The sequence below is a fragment of the Bactrocera neohumeralis genome, chromosome 6, assembly GCF_024586455.1.
Source record: "Bactrocera neohumeralis isolate Rockhampton chromosome 6, APGP_CSIRO_Bneo_wtdbg2-racon-allhic-juicebox.fasta_v2, whole genome shotgun sequence".
In the NCBI taxonomy this organism is placed as follows: Eukaryota; Metazoa; Arthropoda; class Insecta; order Diptera; family Tephritidae; genus Bactrocera; species Bactrocera neohumeralis.
In genome coordinates, this window is record NC_065923.1 from 59,443,544 (window position 1) to 59,465,699 (window position 22,156).

Below are 22,156 nucleotides of genomic sequence, written 5' to 3' on the forward strand. Positions count from 1 at the left end.
CTGTATTTTGTATTATACTAAAAATATATGTGAACGGAGGAATTTGTTGCCGCCGTTCAAGATCGCTATTAAAAATTTAAAACAATGAAAATCAAAGAAAATGCGAAATTCAAATATATTTCATGAAACGTTTTGCAATTTTATGCATAATAGAATTAATTTTCAATTACAAATGATTAAAAACATTTATTAATTGAGAACTAACAGGCTTAGGCTTAATTCACCTTATTACTCGTAAGTATTGAAAGATCAAAAGTCAGTTGTTTTAATATACCATAAAATCATAAAAAACGATTTAAGTAAATTCGTCATATATTAAAAGTCCAATATATAATAATTTGCAATCGTAATAATTGTTGGGTGTTTTAATTTAAAATGCCCAAAAATTCTTATTTTGTTCGATCTGGCCATAATGGAAAATGTTATAAAAAATGCTAATTTTGAGGCGCTCTCACACTGGAATATGTTGGGCATCCCATTATCCCTGCCAGAGGTAAGAGATGTCCAACTCCTCTCTCACTGGAAGTAAGAGAACAATTGCTAAACGTCAAAACCTACTGTACTTTGACAGCTAATCGAGTTCAGTAGGTTTGGACGTTTAGCAATTGAAAAAGAGGGACGACCAGATTGAAATCTTACCAAAAAATATGTAAAAAAATCAAGACCACGTATAAAAATAGTAAAGCAATGAAAATTAAATAAATTTGTGAAATTTAAAGGCATTTGATGAAAGGTTTTGTAATTTGAAGCATCATAGTATTATTTTCAATGGAAAATTATTAAAAACATTTAATGATTGAGAGCTAATAAGCTTAAATCTTCTTATTGGGTATTGAGAGGTCAAAAGTCAGTTATTCTAACATACTTCAATAAGATTTAAATAGTTTCTCCATATAATAATTAACCACTATATAGTAATTTTTATTCATACTAAATGTTGGGTGTTTTAATTTAAATGCCCAAAAATTTTTATTTTGTTCAATCTGGCCATAATGGAAAATGTTATAAAAAAAGCTAATTTTGAAGCGCTCTCACACTGGAATAAGTTTGACATCCCTTTATCAGGAATAATCCCTGCAATACTGAACAAAAATAACATGACAGCATGACATGACTCAAGCGGGATCTGTCAAAAAAGGCTATTGAAAAAATTACCTCCACATGGATCACCCGTTATAAATGCGTAAATCTAACATCCCAGTCTAAGAAAATAATGTACTACGTTTTCTAAGAAACTTTTCAGCGAGCCAACCAAAATTTGAATGTTTTTGGGTTCTTAGGTAATCATTTTCCACGGACCACTATAGCATAAATAGTTACTATACAAAAAATGATCAACAAATTTTATTTGACAAGATTTCTTCACGAAGTTTGGACTAGATTATTGTCAAAGGCAACTCTACAATCTCCGAACATGTTTTTAAGATCAGACCGCTATAGCATATATGTACATAGCACACTGCCATTCAAATTAATCGACCAAAATCAACATAAAAGTATTTTTTCTTTATTAAGTAATCTTAATTCGATTTGAATGTTGTTTGTATCAAAAATGTGGTTGGAAATAATTAGCAAGACGATATCCGTTGGATGCAAATCATTGACTGGTTACGGTTTTAGGTTTAGTTAGAATATATTTGCTATAAAAAATACATACATATGTAAAGGGTATTAAAGTTTTGGTGCTTCCGAAGTTAACGTTTTTCCTTGATTTGATAATAATCGGCAAAAATGGCTAAATTTTGTGCTTAATTTCAGGGATTTCTATATATACAATATCAACAAGTAAGGAAGGGCTAAGTTCGAGCGTAACCGAACATTTCATACTCATGCAAGTTGCCAGAATCAAAGCCAGGGAAATTCCTTCACGTGCATAAGGTATGTAAGTTATATGAGGTCTAGGGCAAGTTTCTACACGATTTTATCCATATTAGGCACAAAGATGTACCGTTATTTGAAAACACGCTTCCTAACTCACATATTCGCCGATATCAACTAAATGCTCGAAAATCTTTAAATTGGATATATGGGAGCTAAAGAACTTATTGTTCCAATTCAACCCATTTCTAGCATACAGGCATACTATTGAATTGAAACTTTGATCCACATATTCGGCATCTTGAATAGTTTAAGGTCTGATTTGGACAATTTTTGCATTTAGGAACTTAAAATTGGGTTATCAACTTTGGCTATCAACTGGCGAGGTTGCACTAGAATTTCGTTGGTTTTCGCAGTGGAAAATAGGAATGTGAAAGTTACGTTACTAGCATATACATACATATGTATGTATATACCAAATTTGGTCGATATCGCCCGAGTAGGTTCAGAGATATGGCTTTCACCGTCCATTTTTCAATTCGGCTCCAATAAAGGCTGTTTCTTCTACATTACGTGGTTTAGGAGATATGTACATTAAACATATTAGGGGCCATGACCACTGTTTTTTAATTTTTAGCCACCAGGTGCCTTTTTCCACTGCAATCCCTTTGCCAAATTACATTTAGGTATCTTAATTTAGTGCTTAGATTTTCGTTTAATGCCTCTTACGCCCATCTACGAACTCGTCCTCCCTTTTTTGCCAAGGTATACGTCATTAAGATATATTAATTTTTACTCAAGTTATCGCTTGGCCACACAGATAGTCACTCGGAATTCAACGCGTCTCGTCATCCTGATCAATTAGTTGCAAGCGAATAAAAATAATGATTTAAGGGAATAAAACTTTTTTTCTCATTAAATGATCAGAGAAGGCATTTTTTTTATTTCGTGCAATATAACACATGATCCTTTTATTACTTAAGTTTTTTAAAATCCAGCGTTGTATTTCCAAAGGCATTGTAATTCTTCACATATAGCTTGTTTTATGCTATCAACTGGCGAAGATTATCTTCGTATGGATTACCGCTAAAACAATTATTATCTTGTTTGAAAACCTGTTTATTTCTAAAAGAATGTCGGTTATCATTTGTGGAAATCAATAACTATAAACTTTACCAAATCGTATTTAGGTATATTGATTTCTACACGTATGCTTAATCAATAATTTTTGCTCCGATAATCAACTTATGGCAATAAATTCACGATACTTACGTTTTATTATGTAACTTCTTAATAGATTGGACTAGTTCAGAATGTGGTATTGAACATAAAAAATAGAACTCCAATAACAACAATGTGCTTTGGGAATTCTGCGGAAACTCGAACCTTGTACTCCTAATCTTATATGTATGTATGTATACTCATATATATATTAAAATTGAACGTTTTTTCGTTATGTGCCGGCATAACGTCCGAACCGCAGCACGGAAAGACGTGAAAGTTCGCACAGGTATTCCTTTAGTCCTGCAGAAGGTCTTAACGGAGGCCTTTCTTGCAAATTCACCGTAGATTTTATATAAAAAAGTTATATTTCAAATCATCAGCATATGTTTAGTAATCATGTCAGAATCTTTTGAATATTTTTTGCTTGAAAAACAAAATAACATCACATAGCTACTGGCAGGGTATATTAATTTTTCTTTACATATATATAGGGATATATACTGATAGTTGTCACTGAACAAGGAAAAATTGAAACATAACTTGAGTTGAGTGCGTAATAACTCACAAATATTCCTGAAGCATAGCACAGAACAATGAAGTATTAGTATGACTATCTTTAAGTGATTTACGAAGTCAATAAAAAATGTAGATTAAAGTAGAAGTAGTAAATAAATAAAGTAAATTTATTAATTCCATGAAATTGTTGTCATGTTTAATAATATCCTTGACAACAAGGAGCGAGCGGAGCTGCGGGTTTAGACTAGTCAGTAATCGGATCTCTTGTCAATCCGTTCCCACGACAGTCGGGTCTACGTAACCGGGACGGACCCGGATTTTTATCCGGCCAAGGACTGTCAACTCGGCAGAATTCTGCCGCTACAACAACAACAACAACTAGTCAGTAATATTTATTATTCCGACATTAATTTGTACTTTAATTTAATAAACAAGAAAAAAACGTAAGCTTCGGTTGCACCGAATCTATAATACCCTTCACAAATACAAACACACTGACTCTTTACCAGAACTTCATTCCGATCGTTAAATTTCTACAGCAGATAATATCTAGCCAAATGTTTTTTGTCCTTTATCAGTAACTATAAGTTTTGCCTTTCTTATTGTCTGACTCTTTGAACACGTATTTTTCATAAACTTAATCATTTACTAAATCGCTGATAGAAATTTTTTGATTGAGAGCATTTCAACCTGTCAATGTGCCTTTCTTAGTAGCAAAATACTTGTGGGGAAGATAGACACTTGTATTTTGGATTACTACTATACATACAGCACTGTTAAATTATATCGATATTCAAACTCATTTTCAATGTAAAATTCTCTTTAACAAAATATGAAGAAAATAATGAAATGGAAAAATGATAAAAATAAGGATGTAAAGTATTTGGTCTCTATTATCTTGTTTCTTCTGCAACCCCTAAAACAACGAAATTCCAACAAGTTTCTAATATTACTGGGAATTACTCAAGGACGCTTCAAAAACTTCTGTCTATTTGATTGTATTAATCGTAAGGTACCTATGCTCTAAGAAAATTAATGAAAAATTTTCAAATGCTTCTTAAAAATTGTTGAAGATATGCGACTTGGCTCATAGCCGGTCTACCTTTAACCATAAACCAAACAGTGATTTCTCGAAAGTATGTTTTTCAAATGGGCGAAGGGAATTACGATAAAAATAATCGCAAAACCAGAGTTTTTTTTAAGTGTTATTTTTACCAAGGATAAAAAACGCTTTCATGTGAAATAATGTTTGATTTTAAGATTTCAAATAAAAATTAGGGTTGCGAATTTTTTAATTCAAAAATGTTTGGGATTAAAAATTACAATATAGTTTCTTGATTTTTATTCTTAACTATTATTCTTAACTATATGCGTAAGATAAAATAAAATTTTTCTATTTTATTTTTCCATCCGGTAGTTGTAATATGTAAATGTATTTTTAATCCGGTTTTTAGGATTAATTTTTTTAAGTTATGTTTTAATACTGCATTATTTGAAACCCTAGTCAGAATCTTTTACGCCAATACCGATGTCAGCGGCAAAACGACTTATAATATAACATAATGTAATATTTTTTTTATTCTTTAAATGTCGCCCTAAATATATTTATATGACATTAGTTTTTTATAGACCGCTTTCATTTCTCCAAATCGCTCGGTTTTCAAGCAAAAATAATAAAATGACAAACTCAACATATCTCTTATATGTATATGTACATAGATCAAGATATTTTCATGAATCTTATAGAAAACAAATTTTATATACATACATACGATTGTGTATTATTTTTCACTTTTTATGGACACTTTTACACATTTTATTTATTGTATATACCTTGTCATGTTTTTGTAACACTGCTTCGTATGGCGACCGCTATCGTGTTGTTTCTTATTAAAAAAATATCTCTAGTCTTTTGTAATTCACAAAGTCTCTAAAGAGATCACTTATAAGAGCACTTGCAATATCTAAGTATGTTCTTGCACTGTTATGCAAATAAGTGAGTACCGGGGTTACGCGTTAGCCAAACCGTCGCATCCACTCGTGCGCCTCACGGATCGAACTGAATTAAAATGCTGGCGATTAAGGTACCTCAAGCCACCGAACAACAGAATCACTCTTGCTAGCATATCTCTGAAACGGCTGATTATTTACAGTCTCTTTATTATTATTGCTAGTATTTTCGAAATTTATTCCTTTAGCGGTATTTATTTAGCGTGATTTTATTTTATTTCTAATTTTTGCTTTTGCTCTTTTGATTAGCACATTCACTGTTGCGATTAGATAAAGTATTGAAGTTAGTGTGAGTTGATAGAAATTCTGCACGAAATTGCTGAAAAACTCACCACTTGTTAATTGAGAACTGACATGCAAACGCGTCGCGCGAGTGAGACACAAAAAAGTGGAAAAAAGTAACTCTATCTTCGATTGATAAAACACACTGACGCGTGCATTGAAATATGATAAGTCATTTTTTTATTATTGTCACGATCTTTTTTCTATAAATTATCTGTTTGCAAGCGATTACAACATATAATATAAACAAACGTGTTCTTTTTGGTATAAATATTACTATTGTTGTTGGTAGGTTTGTGCAAGTTCACATCTAAGTTTAGCGACACTTTGTCAATGGTGGCTGGTTCACACGCCTGGCGAGCGGAAAATGTGGCATAATTGGAGTGTTCTGCCATCTGAAGCTAGCAGCAGTGGCAACAGTCATCCGTTGTTCGCACAATTGTTGTTATCAGTGTGCTAAATGTATTGTTTACATTCATGATGTACATACATATGTATGTATGTACATGCTCGTGATGAATTCAAGTTCAATTCTAGAGATATACAAAATACATACATACATAAGTATGTACATATATTCATACTGTTTTATATGGTGCAAATTGGTTGATCAGCTGAATGGGTTCTACATTTATTTGAAATATAATATCAGCAAAGAATTTTGTTTAAAATAATGTTTACTGATATTAGATGTACGAGAGCTGGCCGATAAATACTTAGTAAATGAAAGAATAACGAAAATTTTATAAAATGGTGATATATGTACATATGTATTTGCTCAATACAGCCTCCTTATAGTTCGGCGATTCTTCAACTTTTTTAACCTTAAAGATCTGGAAGGATCTAGTAGAAACAAATTATCTTCTTCGCCAAATGGGGCTATTTTCGGACCTCGAATCTTCTCTGGAAGGCTCTAGTTGAAAGAAATTTTCTTCCTCGCCAAATGGGCTGTATTTTTGCTGTGGTTCGGACCTCGAATCTTCTCACAAGATCACGCTTTGATACTTCCTAAACAGTCCATCATCTTTAGTGTGTACTAGTGAATCTAAATATCACTCAGCATATGACCGACAAGATATTTTGAGATACCAAGTACCTCAGTTATCTTTAATCGGCAATGTGCTAATACCAGATCGTGGACTTTTGTCGCGTTATGTTTGGAGGTAATCGTTTTCAGGATACCTCTTCTTCTTAATTGGCGTAGACACCGCTTACGCGATTATAGCCGAGTTAACAACAGGGCGCCAGTCGTTTCTTCTTTTCGCTACGTGGCGCCAATTGGATATTCTAAGCGAAGCCAGGTCCATCTCCACTTAGTCCTTCCAACGGAGTGGAGGTCTTCCTCTTCCTCTGCTTCCCCCGGCGGGTACAGCGTCGAATACTTTCAGAGCTGGAGTGTTTTCGTTCATTCGAATAACATGAACTAGCCAGCGTAGCCGCTGTCTTTTAATTCGCTGAACTATGTCAATGTCGTCATATATTTCATACAGCTCATCGTTCCATCGAATGCGATATTCGCCGTGGCCAACGCGCAAAGAACCATAAATCTTTCGCAGAACTTTTCTCTCGAAAACTCGCAACGTCGACTCATCAGTTGTTGTCATCGTCCAAGCCTCTGCACCATATGGCAGGACGGGAATTATGAGTGACTTATAGAGTTTGGCTTTTGTTCCTCGAGAGAGGACTTTACTTTTCAATTGCCTACTCAGTCCGAAGTAGCACCTGTTGGCAAGAGTTATCCTCCTTTGGATTTCCAGACTGATATTGTTGGTGGTGTTTACGCTGGTTCCAAGATAAACGAAATTATCTACGACTTCAAAGTTATGACTGTCGACAATGACGTGAGAGCCAAGTCGCGGGTGCGACGACTGTTTGTTTGATGACAGGAGATATTTCGTCTTGCCCTCGTTCACTGCTAGACCCATTTGTTTTGCTTCGCTGCCCAGTCTGGAGAAAGCAGGATACCTAAAAACCAAATTGAACGAATCAGAGCCACTGTATACAGTATTCAAACGATCTCTGATTTCACTGCCCGATTTCTCTTCCAAAAACAAAAATCAAATCATCGGCCGATATTTCTCTTTCCCAACTCCACTCGATTCTGCTAAAGTTTTGACAGTAGCTGTCTACAAGAATATACTAAACGGTAGAAGATTGCCCATATCTTGCAAAAGAGATGTCATTGGGCGGTTAGGCTAAGCACTTGTTGGTCCTCCCTCGTAAATACAACATTTAAATATGAAAATAATTTGTATATCCGAACTATACATATATACATACATTATTCCAGTAGATGGTGGCATATTTCAAAAGTGAATCATTTGATATGAACTTTAAATTGTTATGCTTAGTAATAAAATTTATTATTTTGTTTTGCGATATTTTTTAACAAAAATGAGAAAGTGAACGAAGTTGTCGTTACGCAGAAACGGCTTATCATATTGTGCTACTTCAAGAGTGCTCTGATTTACTTTGAGAACTACTAAGCCAACCGATTTTAAATGCTGTCGAATACGTCCTAATAATGCATAAATCTTAGAATTTCCTCTAAATCACAAGTCTCCTTAATCATGATTCCACGATCTAAAAGTCCTTGTATCGCACCATATCCTTTCGGCTGTATCACAAGTCAAACGGAGGGTACACCTGGACTTATTTTGTCCAATTTTGATAAATTTCTAACATGTATTCACTTTATGATAATATTGACTATATTCACCCGACTAATAACTTGATAATATCTAACTTGTTGTCTCTCTTGTCAATGGCTTTCTCAAAGACTGGAGTATCCTTTGGTTTGATAGTTGAATGGGGTAGATGAAAAAAACTGCTTTAGCGGCCGCTCTTTAGCCAATATTAGTTTTATAATAGTCCCAAGTGAATCTCAACTAACAATCTTTTATCAAATTCTACAAAATTATTATTAAATTTGAATATTGAAAGCCGTAGAAAGCTTCCTTCCAAGTTTCTGTAGGAGAGATCTCACCACATTATTTAGCATTATTTATTATAGAAACAGCAGCCTTTTAGTTTGTCAACAATTCACACAACGCCCATAGCTCAATTTGAAATTGGAGAATTTGGAGACTTATGTATAAGTTTTAATCTGCTTAGTAACCAGTTAGCACTGTAATTTATGATAAGCTTTGAGTTTGTGTGCCGAGTAACGACTGTATAACTTTATTTATCATTTATGATTTGGACTTGCCCAAAAGTGGAGCTTATAATGCTCCAGAGAAAAGCCTGCCTTGCTACTCATTTGGCTACTAGTCTATTATAGCCCTGACAGACGACAGCGCTAATATGCATTAGCGGGCTTAATTTACATTTATTTACTTGCGCATTTGACAAATGTTATTGCAAGTTTGTGATGCAGAAGAATTTCGTACATTTAGCTGAATTTACCAAATTTGAGTAGGCAACGCTCAAAAATGGCCGATTTTTTCTATTTTTTCACAGATGTCGCTTGAAGTCTGCTGCCTCCTTTGCGTTTACAGCATCAGAGGTAAGCAGTTTTATATTGCTAATTAAATTATGTGTAAGTATATTAACAAAAACAAATTTTAATATTTTTAGATGGCAGAAGATAAACAACGCACAGTTTGCTATCCATTTTTCCAATATTCTTAACTTTTTCACACACTTTTTCCGCATTACAATCAATTATTGCTTTTAAGTTCTCTATTATCTTTTAACGTAGTTAATAATAAACGAATTTTTTCGTTAAATTTATATTGATTTTCCAGAAAAAAACAAAATTTCTATTAATAATTTATTTTATTAATTTTTATTTCACTTTTTTTTAATAACTAAACAAATTTCACTATCAGCTGTCTAAATGCACAAGTCTGCCGTCTGTCACCATAAAATTTCAATGCGCATTAGCGTTGCTTAAGGCGCATTAATTTTGCTCGTATGTCAGGGCTATTACTGCGGAATGACTGTGTATTTACATAATTAATTAAATTTGTAGGTCACAAAGCATATGACGCATATTTATACATATATACATAAATATAAGTATACTTACAATGTACATATGAAGTTATTTTATATTAATTATTTCTATTATAGAATCTAGTATAAATGAAGTTCTAAAATTGGGTTATGCATACATTTAAGGAATATACATAGGTGTGTAAACAATATATCATTATTTCACAAATATGAAATGTAGTCATTATAGCAAATACTAATAATCGAATTTCGAACGTCTTCATTAAATTGCGAGATTAAGAGTTACTTATTTTTCTATTAAACGAAACTGGAGCAATCCATTTTGTAATCAGCGTTTATTTACATTGAAAGACAAAGTGAGACAGATCACAAAAAACTTTCGATTACGCAGTTACGTATGGTACATATGTATGTAAATACTTATATGATATTATAGAGAGAGGACTACTCTCAAGAATAAAGTTCAAAAATATTGAAAATATACAGCTGAAGATCGTATTCATATACTTAGAGTTTGGTATAGCAGCTAGAGGGTTAATAAAATAAGAATAAAGAATTTGTCGATTATAACTGTCATAAAATATATAGACTAACAGTAGAAGAATTAAAGTAATAAAACTACATAAGACTTGACATTGTCTGATTATAATAACCTGGATATATAAATATACACATGAATACTAACTAACTAATAAGTAACCAATCATATCAAATACCTGATAGGTAAATTTACCCATTCGTTAACAGTCGAATTGTCATATAAACAGATATTGTTCATAAATAGAATAAGCGCAAATGTTAACTGTATTAAATTGTAAATTTTTATGTGGGAACATCGAAAAAGCGCAAGTTCGGAAATGAAATTACAATATCTTATTAGAATCGGCTAATGAAATGAAATTGGCCAATTTGACCTTCTTTATTTTAATAATGCAGGGTTGAATTCTGACTTTAATTGCGTTCGCATTTGCAAGTTATTACAAGGTGTGTTCCAAAGTAAACAAAATCAATTTATTTTACTCAAAATAGTCTCCTGCTTCCATACAGCTTTTTGCACGGTCCGGAAGCATGTCGAACGAATGTTTTAGCTCGTTGGCCGGTATGGCCGCAAGTCTTTTGAATGGCCTCTACATTTGCATAACGCTTTCCTTTCTTGGGCAATTGCATTTTTCTGAAAAGGAAGAAGTCGCACCGTGCCATAACAGGTGAATCCGCGGAGTGGTTAATGGTAAAAATGTGATTTTTGGTCAAATAATCGTCCCTCGAATGTTGGATATTGATATCATCGGGCTCAATACCCGCGCCGTTAGTTCTGCTTTCTCCAGACTGGACAAAGAAGCAAAGCAAATGGGTCTGGAAGTGAACGAGGGCAAGACGGAATATCTCCTGTCATCAAACAACCAGTCGTCGCACTCGCGACTTGGCTCTCACGTCACTGTTGACAGTCATAACTTCGAAGTTGTAGATAATTTCGTCTATCTTGGAACCAGTGTAAACACCACCAACAATATCAGCCTGGAAATCCAACGCAGGATAACTCTTGCCAACAGGTGCTACTTCGGACTGAGTAGGCAATTGAGAAGTAAAGTCCTCTCTCGACGAACAAAAACCAAACTCTATAAGTCACTCATTATTCCTGTCCTGCTATATGGTGCAGAGGCTTGGACGATGACAACAACTGATGAGTCGACGTTGCGGGTTTTCGAGAGAAAAGTGCTGCGAAAGATTTATGGTCCTTTGCGCGTTGGCCAGGGCGAATATCACATTCGATGGAACGATGAGCTGTATGAGATATACATATGTATGACGACATTGACATAGTTTAGCGAATTAAAAGACAGCGGCTACGCTGGCTAGGTCATGTTGTCCGAATGGTCGAAAACACTCCTGCTCTGAAAGTATTCGACGCAGTACTTGCCGGGGGAAGCAGAGGAAGAGGAAGACCTACACTCTGTTGGAACAGGATTTGAGAAATAAAAACGTAGCTTTTTTGAATACAAGATTTGCTGACGCTATTCCACGCTTTGTGAGCAATGTTCATAGCGTTAAACAGTGTGAAGATGAAATCTCTTTTGTCATCTACAAGAATCGAAACCATTTCTTTCCGATAGAATGCTTTGAAATTCTTAGTTATAACCTGATCGAGAGGTTAGACCTTAGAATTTGTGTTGGTCGGTAGGAATTGTATTTTTATGTGGCTAAAATCAAGAGAGGAGGATGGAGTCATGTGTAGAAGTTCACGCAAGTGAGGAAAGTTCTCTGATCGCCATTCACTTGGGAGTGGCCAGAAACGATTCTTTTACACATGGCTCAAGCAGCTCACTACTTCCGGTCTTTGACCAAGTATCCTCTGGGTAGCCTAAGAACATCCGTTCGAAGGCGAGCTAAAGTGAGAAGGCGAAACATTCCCTACAAGGGTTGTGCGCTGGGTTTGGGACCCGCCACGTAAAAAACACCCCCAGTGAAGAGCTACAACCAGCCTCGGATGAGAGACCCCCCTTCTGATGACGACCATGGCAAACGAAATAAGGACTACGAATTGAGGGCATGCACCTGGAATGTCCGGTCCCTTAATTGGGAAGGTGCCGCTGCCCAGCTGGTTGATGTCCTCGTAAAGACAAGGGCTGACATCACCGCCGTCCAAGAAATGCGATGGACGGGACAAGGACAGAGACGAGTAGGTCCTTGTGACATTTACTACAGTGGCCATATAAAGGAGCGCAAGTTTGGTGTAGGATTCGTGGTGGGAGAGAGACTCCGTCGCCGAGTACTATCATTCACTGCGGTGAATGAACGTCTAGCCACAATCCGCATCAAAGCGAGGTTCTTCAACATATCGCTGATCTGCGCCCACGCCCCGACGGATGAGAAGGACGATGTGACCAAAGATGCCTTCTATGAGCGCTTGGAGCGCGCTTATGAGAGCTGCCCCCGCCACGATGTCAAAATCGTGCTTGGCGACTTTAACGCCAGGGTGGGCAAAGAAGGTATATTTGGCACTACGGTCGGTAAATTCAGCCTCCACGACGAAACATCCCCAAATGGGTTGAGGCTGATTGACTTCGCCGGGGCCCGAAATATGGTTATCTGTAGTACTAGATTCCAGCATAAGAAGATTCATCAAGCTACCTGGCTGTCTCCGGATCGAAAAACTACCAACCAGATCGATCACGTTGTGATAGACGGAAGACACGTCTCCAGTGTTTTAGATGTGCGTGCGCTCCGAGGTCCTAACATCGACTCGGACCACTATCTTGTTGCAGCTAAGATTCGCACCCGCCTCTGTGCAGCAAAAAACGCGCGCCACCAAACACAAGGAAGGTTCGACGTCGAGAAGCTGCAATCACAACAGACAGCTGAACGATTTTCTACTCGGCTTGCACTCCTGCTCCCTGAGAGCACTCGTCAACAACTCGGTATAAGGGAATTGTGGGACGGCATTTCAAACTCCTTACGTACAGCTGCAACCGAAACCATTGGTTTTCGGAAAGTGCAAAAGAACAGCTGGTACGACGAGGAGTGCCGTGTCGCAGCGGAGAGAAAACAGGCTGCCTACCTCGCAACGTTACGATCGACCACTACACGTGCGGGATGGGATAGATACCGAGAGTTGAAGAGGGAAGCGAGACGCATTTGTAGACAGAAGAAGAAAGAGGCTGAAATGCGTGAGTACGAAGAGCTTGATAAGCTGGCCGACAGGGGTAATGCTCGAAAATTCTACGAAAAAATGCGGCGGCTTACGGAAGGTTTCAAGACCGGAGCGTATTCCTGTAGAACCCCCAAAGGTGATCTAGTTACTGATGCCCAAAGCATACTTAAATTATGGAGGGAACACTTCTCCAGCCTGCTGAATGGCAGTGAACGCACAACACCAGGAGAAGGAGAACCCGATTCCCCAATCGATGACGATGGAGCAGACGTTCCATTACCCGACCATGAAGAAGTTCGAATAGCAATTGCCCGCCTGAAGAACAACAAAGCGGCAGGAGCCGACGGATTGCCGGCCGAGCTATTCAAACACGGCGGCGAAGAACTGATAAGGTGCATGCATCAGCTTCTTTGTAAAATATGGTCGGACGAAAGCATGCCCAACGATTGGAATTTAAGTGTGCTATGCCCAATCCATAAAAAAGGAGACCCCACAATCTGCGCCAACTACCGTGGGATTAGCCTCCTCAACATCGCATATAAGGTTCTATCGAGCGTACTGTGTGAAAGATTAAAGCCCACCGTCAACAAACTGATTGGACCTTATCAGTGTGGCTTTAGACCTGGCAAATCAACAACCGACCAGATATTCATCATGCGCTAAATCTTGGAAAAGACCCGTGAAAGGAGAATCGACACACACCACCTCTTCGTCGATTTCAAAGCTGCTTTCGACAGCACGAAAAGGAGCTGCCTTTATGCCGCGATGTCTGAATTTGGTATCCCCGCAAAACTAATACGGCTGTGTAAACTGACGTTGAGTAACACCAAAAGCTCCGTCAGGATCGGGAAGGACCTCTCCGAGCCGTTCGATACCAAACGAGGCTTCAGACAAGGCGATTCCCTATCGTGCGACTTTTTCAACCTGCTTTTGGAGAAAATAGTTCGAGCCGCAGAACTAAATAGAGAAGGTACCATCTTCTATAAGAGTGTACAGCTGTTGGCGTATGCCGATGATATTGATATCATCGGCCTCAACACCCGCGCCGTTAGTTCTGCTTTCTCCAGGCTGGACAAGGAAGCACAGAAAATGGGTCTGGCAGTGAACGAGGGCAAGACGAAATATCTCCTGTCATCAAACAAACAGTCGTCGCATTCGCGACTTGGCTCTCACGTCACTGTTGACAGTCATAACTTTGAAGTCGTAGATAATTTCGTCTATCTTGGAACCAGCGTAAACACCACCAACAATGTCAGCCTTGAAATCCAACGCAGGATAACTCTTGCCAACAGGTGCTACTTCGGACTGAGTAGGCAATTGAGAAGCAAAATCCTCTCTCGACAAACAAAAACCAAACTCTATAAGTCACTCATAATTCCCGTCCTGCTGTATGGTGCAGAGTCTTGGACGATGTCAACAACGGATGAGTCGACGTTGCGAGTTTTCGAGAGAAAAGTTCTGCGAAAGATTTATGGTCATTTGCGCGTTAGCCACGGCGAATACCGCATTCGATGGAACGATGAGCTGTACGAGATATACGACGACATCGACATAGTTCAGCGAATTAAAAGACAGCGGCTACGCTGGCTAGGTCATGTTGTCCGGATGGACGAAAACACTCCAGCTCTGAAAATATTCGACGCAGTACCCGCCGGGGGAAGCAGAGGAAGAGGAAGACCTCCACTCCGTTGGAAGGACCAAGTGGAGAAGGACCTGGCTTCGCTTGGAATATCCAATTGGCGCCACGTAGCGAAAAGAAGAAACGACTGGCGCTCTGTTGTTAACTCGGCTATAATCGCTTAAGCGGTTTCTACGCCAATTAAGAAGAAGAAGAAATCAAGAGACGTGTTATGAGCCGAACAGTTATCAATGAAAAAAATAATCTTTCGGTTTTGTTTTTTCATATTGTTGTTCAAGATTTCAAGCAATTTGTTAAATAAATTAGTAGTCATCCGTGCCTTTTTATTATGACGATAATGCCTTGGAAAGCATTTTATGTTTTTGAAGCATCTTGGTTTTGCTGACTTTCTAATAAGCAATGGTTTCAGCTTTTCTGTGTCATTCAAATAATAACGTCACTCTTTCTTTACTGTGCTACCGCCGTGGCACTTTTCATTTTTAAAACAACGTGTGCTATCTGCAGTCATTTATAAAATAAACCAGTTTCATCTGCGTTAAAAACGTCCTTAGCATCATAATCTTTTATAAGATGTTTAATTGTTCTTTCCACTCCAAACAAACCTTAACGGCAGAATTTTCTCCACAAATTTTTTTAAATGTAACATTGGTCCGTTATTATTGTTACGAATTATCGCGATTCCAATATATGTCAATTAATTTTTTATTTTCTTTATCGGTTTTTTCTAAAAGTAACTTATAACTATCGCTTATAACTTATAACTCATAACTGCCCTATTTATCTCTTAATTTTAGTTCTTATAGTATTATAATGCTGATCATGCAAAAAGGATGGCTGTGGCATTTCTTGTTGCGTGATCAAGTTCTTCTTGTAATTGTATTCCAATAGATTTTATGATGACTTTGCAAATTGGCTATTGTTGATTTTAATATTCTTTGTTTACGTTAATTCTATTTGTTATGATAGGCGGTTGGCTTGATCCTATGGATGAATGTGGTGTCGACTTACATCACATATGTATGTGTCTACTAGAGATGAATGGGATAGGGGTTTATTTTAGTGGGTTTGGGTTGCATTAAAAAATTGGGTTGTTAAAAAAAGAAACGTCCTCGTTTCGGCTTAGGATGTTAATTCATCAATTTTGCAAAAGAGTCAAGCATATTGGCATTAGTTTCTTTAATTTTCCTTTTTTATATTTTTTAATTTTTTGCCGGATTTTGATAATTACATAAATCAAAGCAATAATTATTGCCAAAAATAAGAGTGCCCAAAGAGTTGGGTGAGATTTAATTTCTTCTTGGCCCATATTTAAAAGGTTTGTATTTTTAAATTTTAAATCTACATATATTTTCTGATTCAAGATATTTGAGGACATCAAACGGAATAGGCTGATTTGATTTAATATAATTCCAAATCATGCTACTTGGATTTTCATAAATTTTGTTGTCAATTACTATGGTGTTATTGAAGGTTACTAAATATGTACCATCGAGGTCAATGTTATCAACTGTGTGTTTTTGATATTAAGATTATGCCATCTTTAATAATTTATAATTGTTTGTTTTTTTCTTTAATTTTAAGACATTCCCCTTTTTGATTATTTAAAATTTTAGAAAAGTAAGTTTCTTTATAATCCATTTCACAATAACTAGCACATAATTCTATTTTACATGTTTTAATGTTAGAGTATGTGTTTTTACATTTAATTATTTCATTTTCTATTACTAATTTTCCATCGCGGTGACTTATAGATTGAGCTTCATATAGTATACATATATCTTTAATTACAGGGTATTTAATATATGTATGTATATTACAATTATTTCATTATTCTGTACTATTTTAAATTTAGATGCGTCAATTACATCTGTGATTGTAAAATTATTGTGTTCATGACTTACAATATCTTTAATTTATTTTATATTCAATATTGTTGGGTTAAGAATTCCGACTTTTCCTAATACAACAGTTCGGAGTTTTTTAGATCTGTTAGTATTAATTTATTTCTGTGTTGCATTATGTTAATTAAGGTTGAACTATTCTCTATTTTACTGACAATATTTGTTAGTTGTGTAACTACCTCAAATAATTTGGAATTTGTAGTAAACTGTCTATTGCTATTTTCTATAAGTTCAGATAATTTCGCATTGAGTGAATGGTATCAAAAGGATAATTATCGATGTAAGAATCATTTTATGGAATTAATTTTATATTATCTTTATGAACTATTCTTGACTTGCTATATATTTTTACTATATATTATTACCTATATTATATATTATTACCTAAATCTTCTTTTACCCTTTGCCTTTTGTATTTTGGTTGTAACTTATTTCTTTCCCTTATTATTTTTTCATATATGTATAACGTCATTTTTATTTGTTTTTATTATTCAATTCTTATTATTTCTTTATATCATTTTTTCCTGTGCATTGCTTAGCTTTAATGGTATTTCATTGTGTGTGATTTTATTAAGATATATATATATAGGTTTTTTATCAGTTACGGAATGGATTGATTTATTGTATTGTTGTGTAGCCCCTGTAGATACTTTCTAAATCGCTAATTAAATGGTATTCCTGTTGGATACAACGTGATAGTTCTATTAGGGTTGAATGTACTCTTTCAACTTCACCATTTGTGGTACTATGTTTCGAATTTACCAAGGGTGCAATAATAAACTTCGATGTTCATTCTCTGCATTAAAGATTTGAATTGAATTGAAGAGAAACCTGGTTCATTATCGCAGGTAATGTGTTTTGTCTCGGGAAAACTTTGAAGTATGTCGAGGACCTTTTGATCTAGGTCTATTCTGTCATCTATGTGTTTGATTATTAAGTATTTGGAATAAGCGTCTACTGCTGTTAAGAACTGTAATTTCTGCACAAAAAAAATGTCTATATGAATTTGTTCTCCTTCCCTTTCTGGTATAGGGGCTTCACCGATTGGCACTCTTTGAGGGTGGCGATTGTATTTGTTTTTGTTACATATGTCACAATTTCGAACATATTCCCTAAATTGTTTGGTCATGTCTGGCTAATAATATAATTTACATATTTCTTTTAAGTTTTCTCTAAAATTTTTATGTGCTCGATTGTGTGTTTCCTCGACAATCATGTTTTGATCTTCTGTGTTAGTTATATCCGTTCTTTTGTGTTAGTTATGTCCGTTGGGAAGTTTTTAGTATAAATAAATTTAATATTGAATGCTTCTAATAATTTGGATTGTATTTCATACAAATCTTCTACGGTGCAATGTATACCGGTAACCACATTTGGTTTTAAAAATTCTTTAAGTATATTTATCAAATTTTCAACTGTATCATAATCTATAATGTGTCGTGTTTTTCCGAAATTTGTAATTGATTCATGTATTGTGAATCTAGCTTTACTCAGTAATATCTGTTGCTAATATTGATTTAGTGGTCGGGTTGTTTCTGCTATATTTATATTGTCGCTACTTTCTGCTGAATGTTGAGTGCTGTTACTTGAAATGTCGGATATATTGTGTAAGTATTGTCGTGAAATAGCGTCTGCTACAACGTTAGTTTTTCCCGGTTTGTATATGATTTTTGGAGAATATTCTTCGATTAATGCATGACATCGCCTCATTTTAGCATTAGGATTACGGGTAGAAACTGCAAATGTTACAGGTTGATGATCCGTGTGGATTTCTAGGTTTGTAACGCCATAAAGGTAATTCCTTAAAGTTTTCAAAGCAAATACGATAGCATATAACTCTTTCTCATTTGTTGCATAATTTAATTCAGTGTTATTTAATGTCTTTGATATGAACGTGATTGGTTTATTTTCTTGGGACAGAACTCCTCCGACTGCAACATTTGATGCGTCAGTAGTTAAAATAAATTTTTTTGTATAGTCTGGTTGTGCCAGTTCAATTTGGTTTGCTAATAGATTTTTGAGTTTTTCACATGCAATAACTGCTTCTAGGTCTAAATCCAGTTTTACTTTCTTTGACATATGTTGGGAAATTCTTCCATTTTCTCCTGAAAAGTATCTGGTTAAGGGTTTTGCTATTAAAGCATAGTCTTGAATAAATTTCCTATAGTATCCTGTAATTCCTACAAAACTTCGTAATTGTCTTAAAGTAGATGGAATAGGAAAGTGTTTAATGCACTCAATTTTTTTTGGGTCTGTTTTAATAATTCCTTGGGCAACCATGTATCCTAAACACTCGACTTCGGTTTCATAAAATTTTGATTTTTCTAAAGATATTTTCATATTGGCATCCTTAAGTGTTTTGACTATTACCTGTAAGTGTTCTCTATGTTCTTCTATATTATTTGAATAGATTATTATGTCATCGATATATACATGACAAAACTTTCCTACATAATTGCGTAATATATTATCCATCGCTCTTTGAAATATGCTAGGGGCATTCCTCAATCCGAAAGGTAGCCTTAAATATTCATATTTGCCATTGTTGACACTAAAAGCTGTTTTTTCTATATCCTTTTCCTGCATTGTAATTTGATGGAAACCGGACTCTAAATCTAGAGTAGAGAAGTATTTGGCTGTTCCTAAGTTTGCTAATATAACATTTGTGTCTGGGATAGGGTATTTATCGGGAACTGTATTTTCATTAATTTTCCTTATAATCTGTAAATAGCCTAAGTTTTGGTGTACCATTTTCATTTATTCCTTTCTTTGGTACAACCCATATTGGTGAATTATAGGGGCTTTTACTTGGACGTATTATACCATTATCTAATAGATTCTCGATTTCATTGTTCACAAAAGTATTAACGGACAAGGGGTATGGGTACTGTTTACTCCATATGGGAGTTTCAACAATTGTGCGTATTTCAGCTTTAACATCCGTTCTAAAGGGTAAATTTGTATTTACATATATTTGAACGAATTTTTTCGATTTCATTCTTTGTTTCTGTTTTCAAATATTCAAGATTTCCATTTTTTAAATTATAATAAGCAGTATTATTCTTCGCTGGTTTTCTAGGATCTTTTTGTCCCAGAGAAGTACTTAAATTACATAATTGCTGGCATAATTCATCAGCGGGCGCCATAGGAGCACTTGAGCTTCCCAAGGTAGTATAAAAATTTCCATTATTATTTTCAATATATTTTTCCGTTTTGTTATTATATTTTATTATTTCATTCTTTAAATCTATTACAACTCCTGCTTTTTTTCAAAATATTAAGCCCTATTAGCATATCTGCTATTGAAGATATTTACATCACTATGATCTTCAATAGTGGTGAATCCGTTAATTGTTTTTACTCTTTTAATTATATCTAATTTATCTCCATATAAAAAAGTGTTTGGTTTGTAATAGCAACAAGTGGCTCCTGTGTCAATTAGGATTTTTAGTTTTCTTCCTGTTACTCCGCAGTACCTATAAATGTATGGGAGTCCTGTCTTCAGCCTAAAAAAGCTTGTTCTTGAATATTATTTATGCGTTGAATTTTAGATGGAGGTTGTGGTGTTCTTTTATGTTCTTCAAAATTCCGTTTGGCGTATGTTTGTTCGTGTTGAGTTTGTTTGTGGATACTGGAATCCACGTCCATTAGTTCAGGTTGGTTTCTTTGGTATCCTTGATTAAATCTTTGTACGTATTGTTGGGTATTTTTGTTCTGGAATCCTTGGTTATCTCTTTGTGCATATTGTTGGTTATTTTTGTTTACTTGAGGGAATCTTAAATTGTTCTGGAACTGGTTATTTGTGAAGTTTAGAGGAGATGTTCGAGGATTATGAACTTGCAATTTTACTGGGTTCGGCTGAGCCTGACTCCTACTGAATTGGAAAGCAAAATTTGCTCTCATATTGTTTGAATTTAATTCTAGAGCTTTCGCTAAAGCATTTGGTAAATCAGATGGGGCTAACGAGAACAAAATGTTTGATAGGGAACCGTTAAGTCCTGAAATGAATATTCTCAAGGCATTTTTCCTGTGTTGCTCATTAAGTTGATCTACTAGTCCCTTATTTGAACCATGTGACATTATCGTCTTATTAATTATCAAAGTCAATTTTTATTGACTTCGTTATAATAATCAATAATGGAAAAGTTTCCTTGTCGAAGAATGCGTATCTCATGTTCAAGGATATGGATTGGTCGCTTATCGGCATAGGCGAAATCCAAGCGACTTATGATCGCGTCAAAATTGAGGACCGTTCCGTGATTTGTAAGAACGTCATTTGCGTATTGTATTATTTTGTTTCTTAAGCTCGTTAGTGCGGCAAAGTATCTTTTGCTAACGTATGCTTCAGGTCTTCCTGCAAACTCCGGTAAGGATTTTATTACCTCTAATGTCTAATGTCAATAGTCTGTACTGTGTATTCTGTTATATTATCTCTCGTCGTTAATTGAGTTATTTGATTTTTCAAAAGTTCTATCTCATTCTGTAACGAAATTGTATTCCTTTTTATTAATTCTGAAATAATTTCTGCTGTGAGCATTCCTGTGGTATTGCTTGCTACACTCATTTTGCTAAATTTTTCTATAATTTTATCCAGTTTCACTAATATCACTATGATACATTCACTAAAATTTTTCTCAAAGGATTTGTGTCAATCGTCTGTCGTATTCTAACAATTAAGTATGTGTATTCTTATTAAAGTCTTATATATATATATATATTATATACTGTTGTTGTTGCTATTACCGCTGTTCTGCTGTAGTTGCTTCTGCCGTTGTTGCTGCCACTGCTGCCGATCCGCTGTAGTTGTTTCTGTTGCTGTTGTTGCTATTGTTGTTGTTCTTTATTCGCAATGTTTTTTATTATTATTTATTTTCAAAACTTTATTGAAGAAAAAAAATTTTAATATCTATTTTTTTTTAAGTTTATTTTAGTTTATAAAAGTTTTAATTTGTTTTATTTTTTCTTTTCTCCCTTTCCTTTTCTGGGATACTTGATTAAAATTTTTTTTTACACTTTTTTCTCCCTTTTATGGGATATTCGATTTAAAGGTTTGTTTCCGTTACCTTTGTTGATTCGGGTAACCTTATGGAAACTTGGAGGGTTGTATTATTTTTTATTTATGGACCCACACTTTCTATATGGACATCCGTGTTCTTTTAG

The 22,156-nt window shown here is 35.2% G+C and overlaps 1 protein-coding gene across 3 annotated transcripts in view; it reads right to left on the bottom strand.

The window, feature by feature from the left end:
• The window catches only part of LOC126762643 (unconventional myosin IC), a 67,058-nt gene that overhangs the window by 11,154 nt on the left and 33,748 nt on the right, over window positions 1–22,156 (bottom strand). The window contains exon 1 of one of the 3 annotated variants that reach the window (XM_050479531.1): window positions 5,392–6,182. The exons of the other annotated variants lie outside the window; for them this stretch is intronic. Within the exon in view, the coding sequence (XP_050335488.1) occupies window positions 5,392–5,399 (8 nt within the window). The 5' untranslated portion in view covers window positions 5,400–6,182. Of the gene's footprint in view, window positions 1–5,391; window positions 6,183–22,156 lie in introns of those variants that run through there. 3 annotated transcript variants of the gene reach the window in all.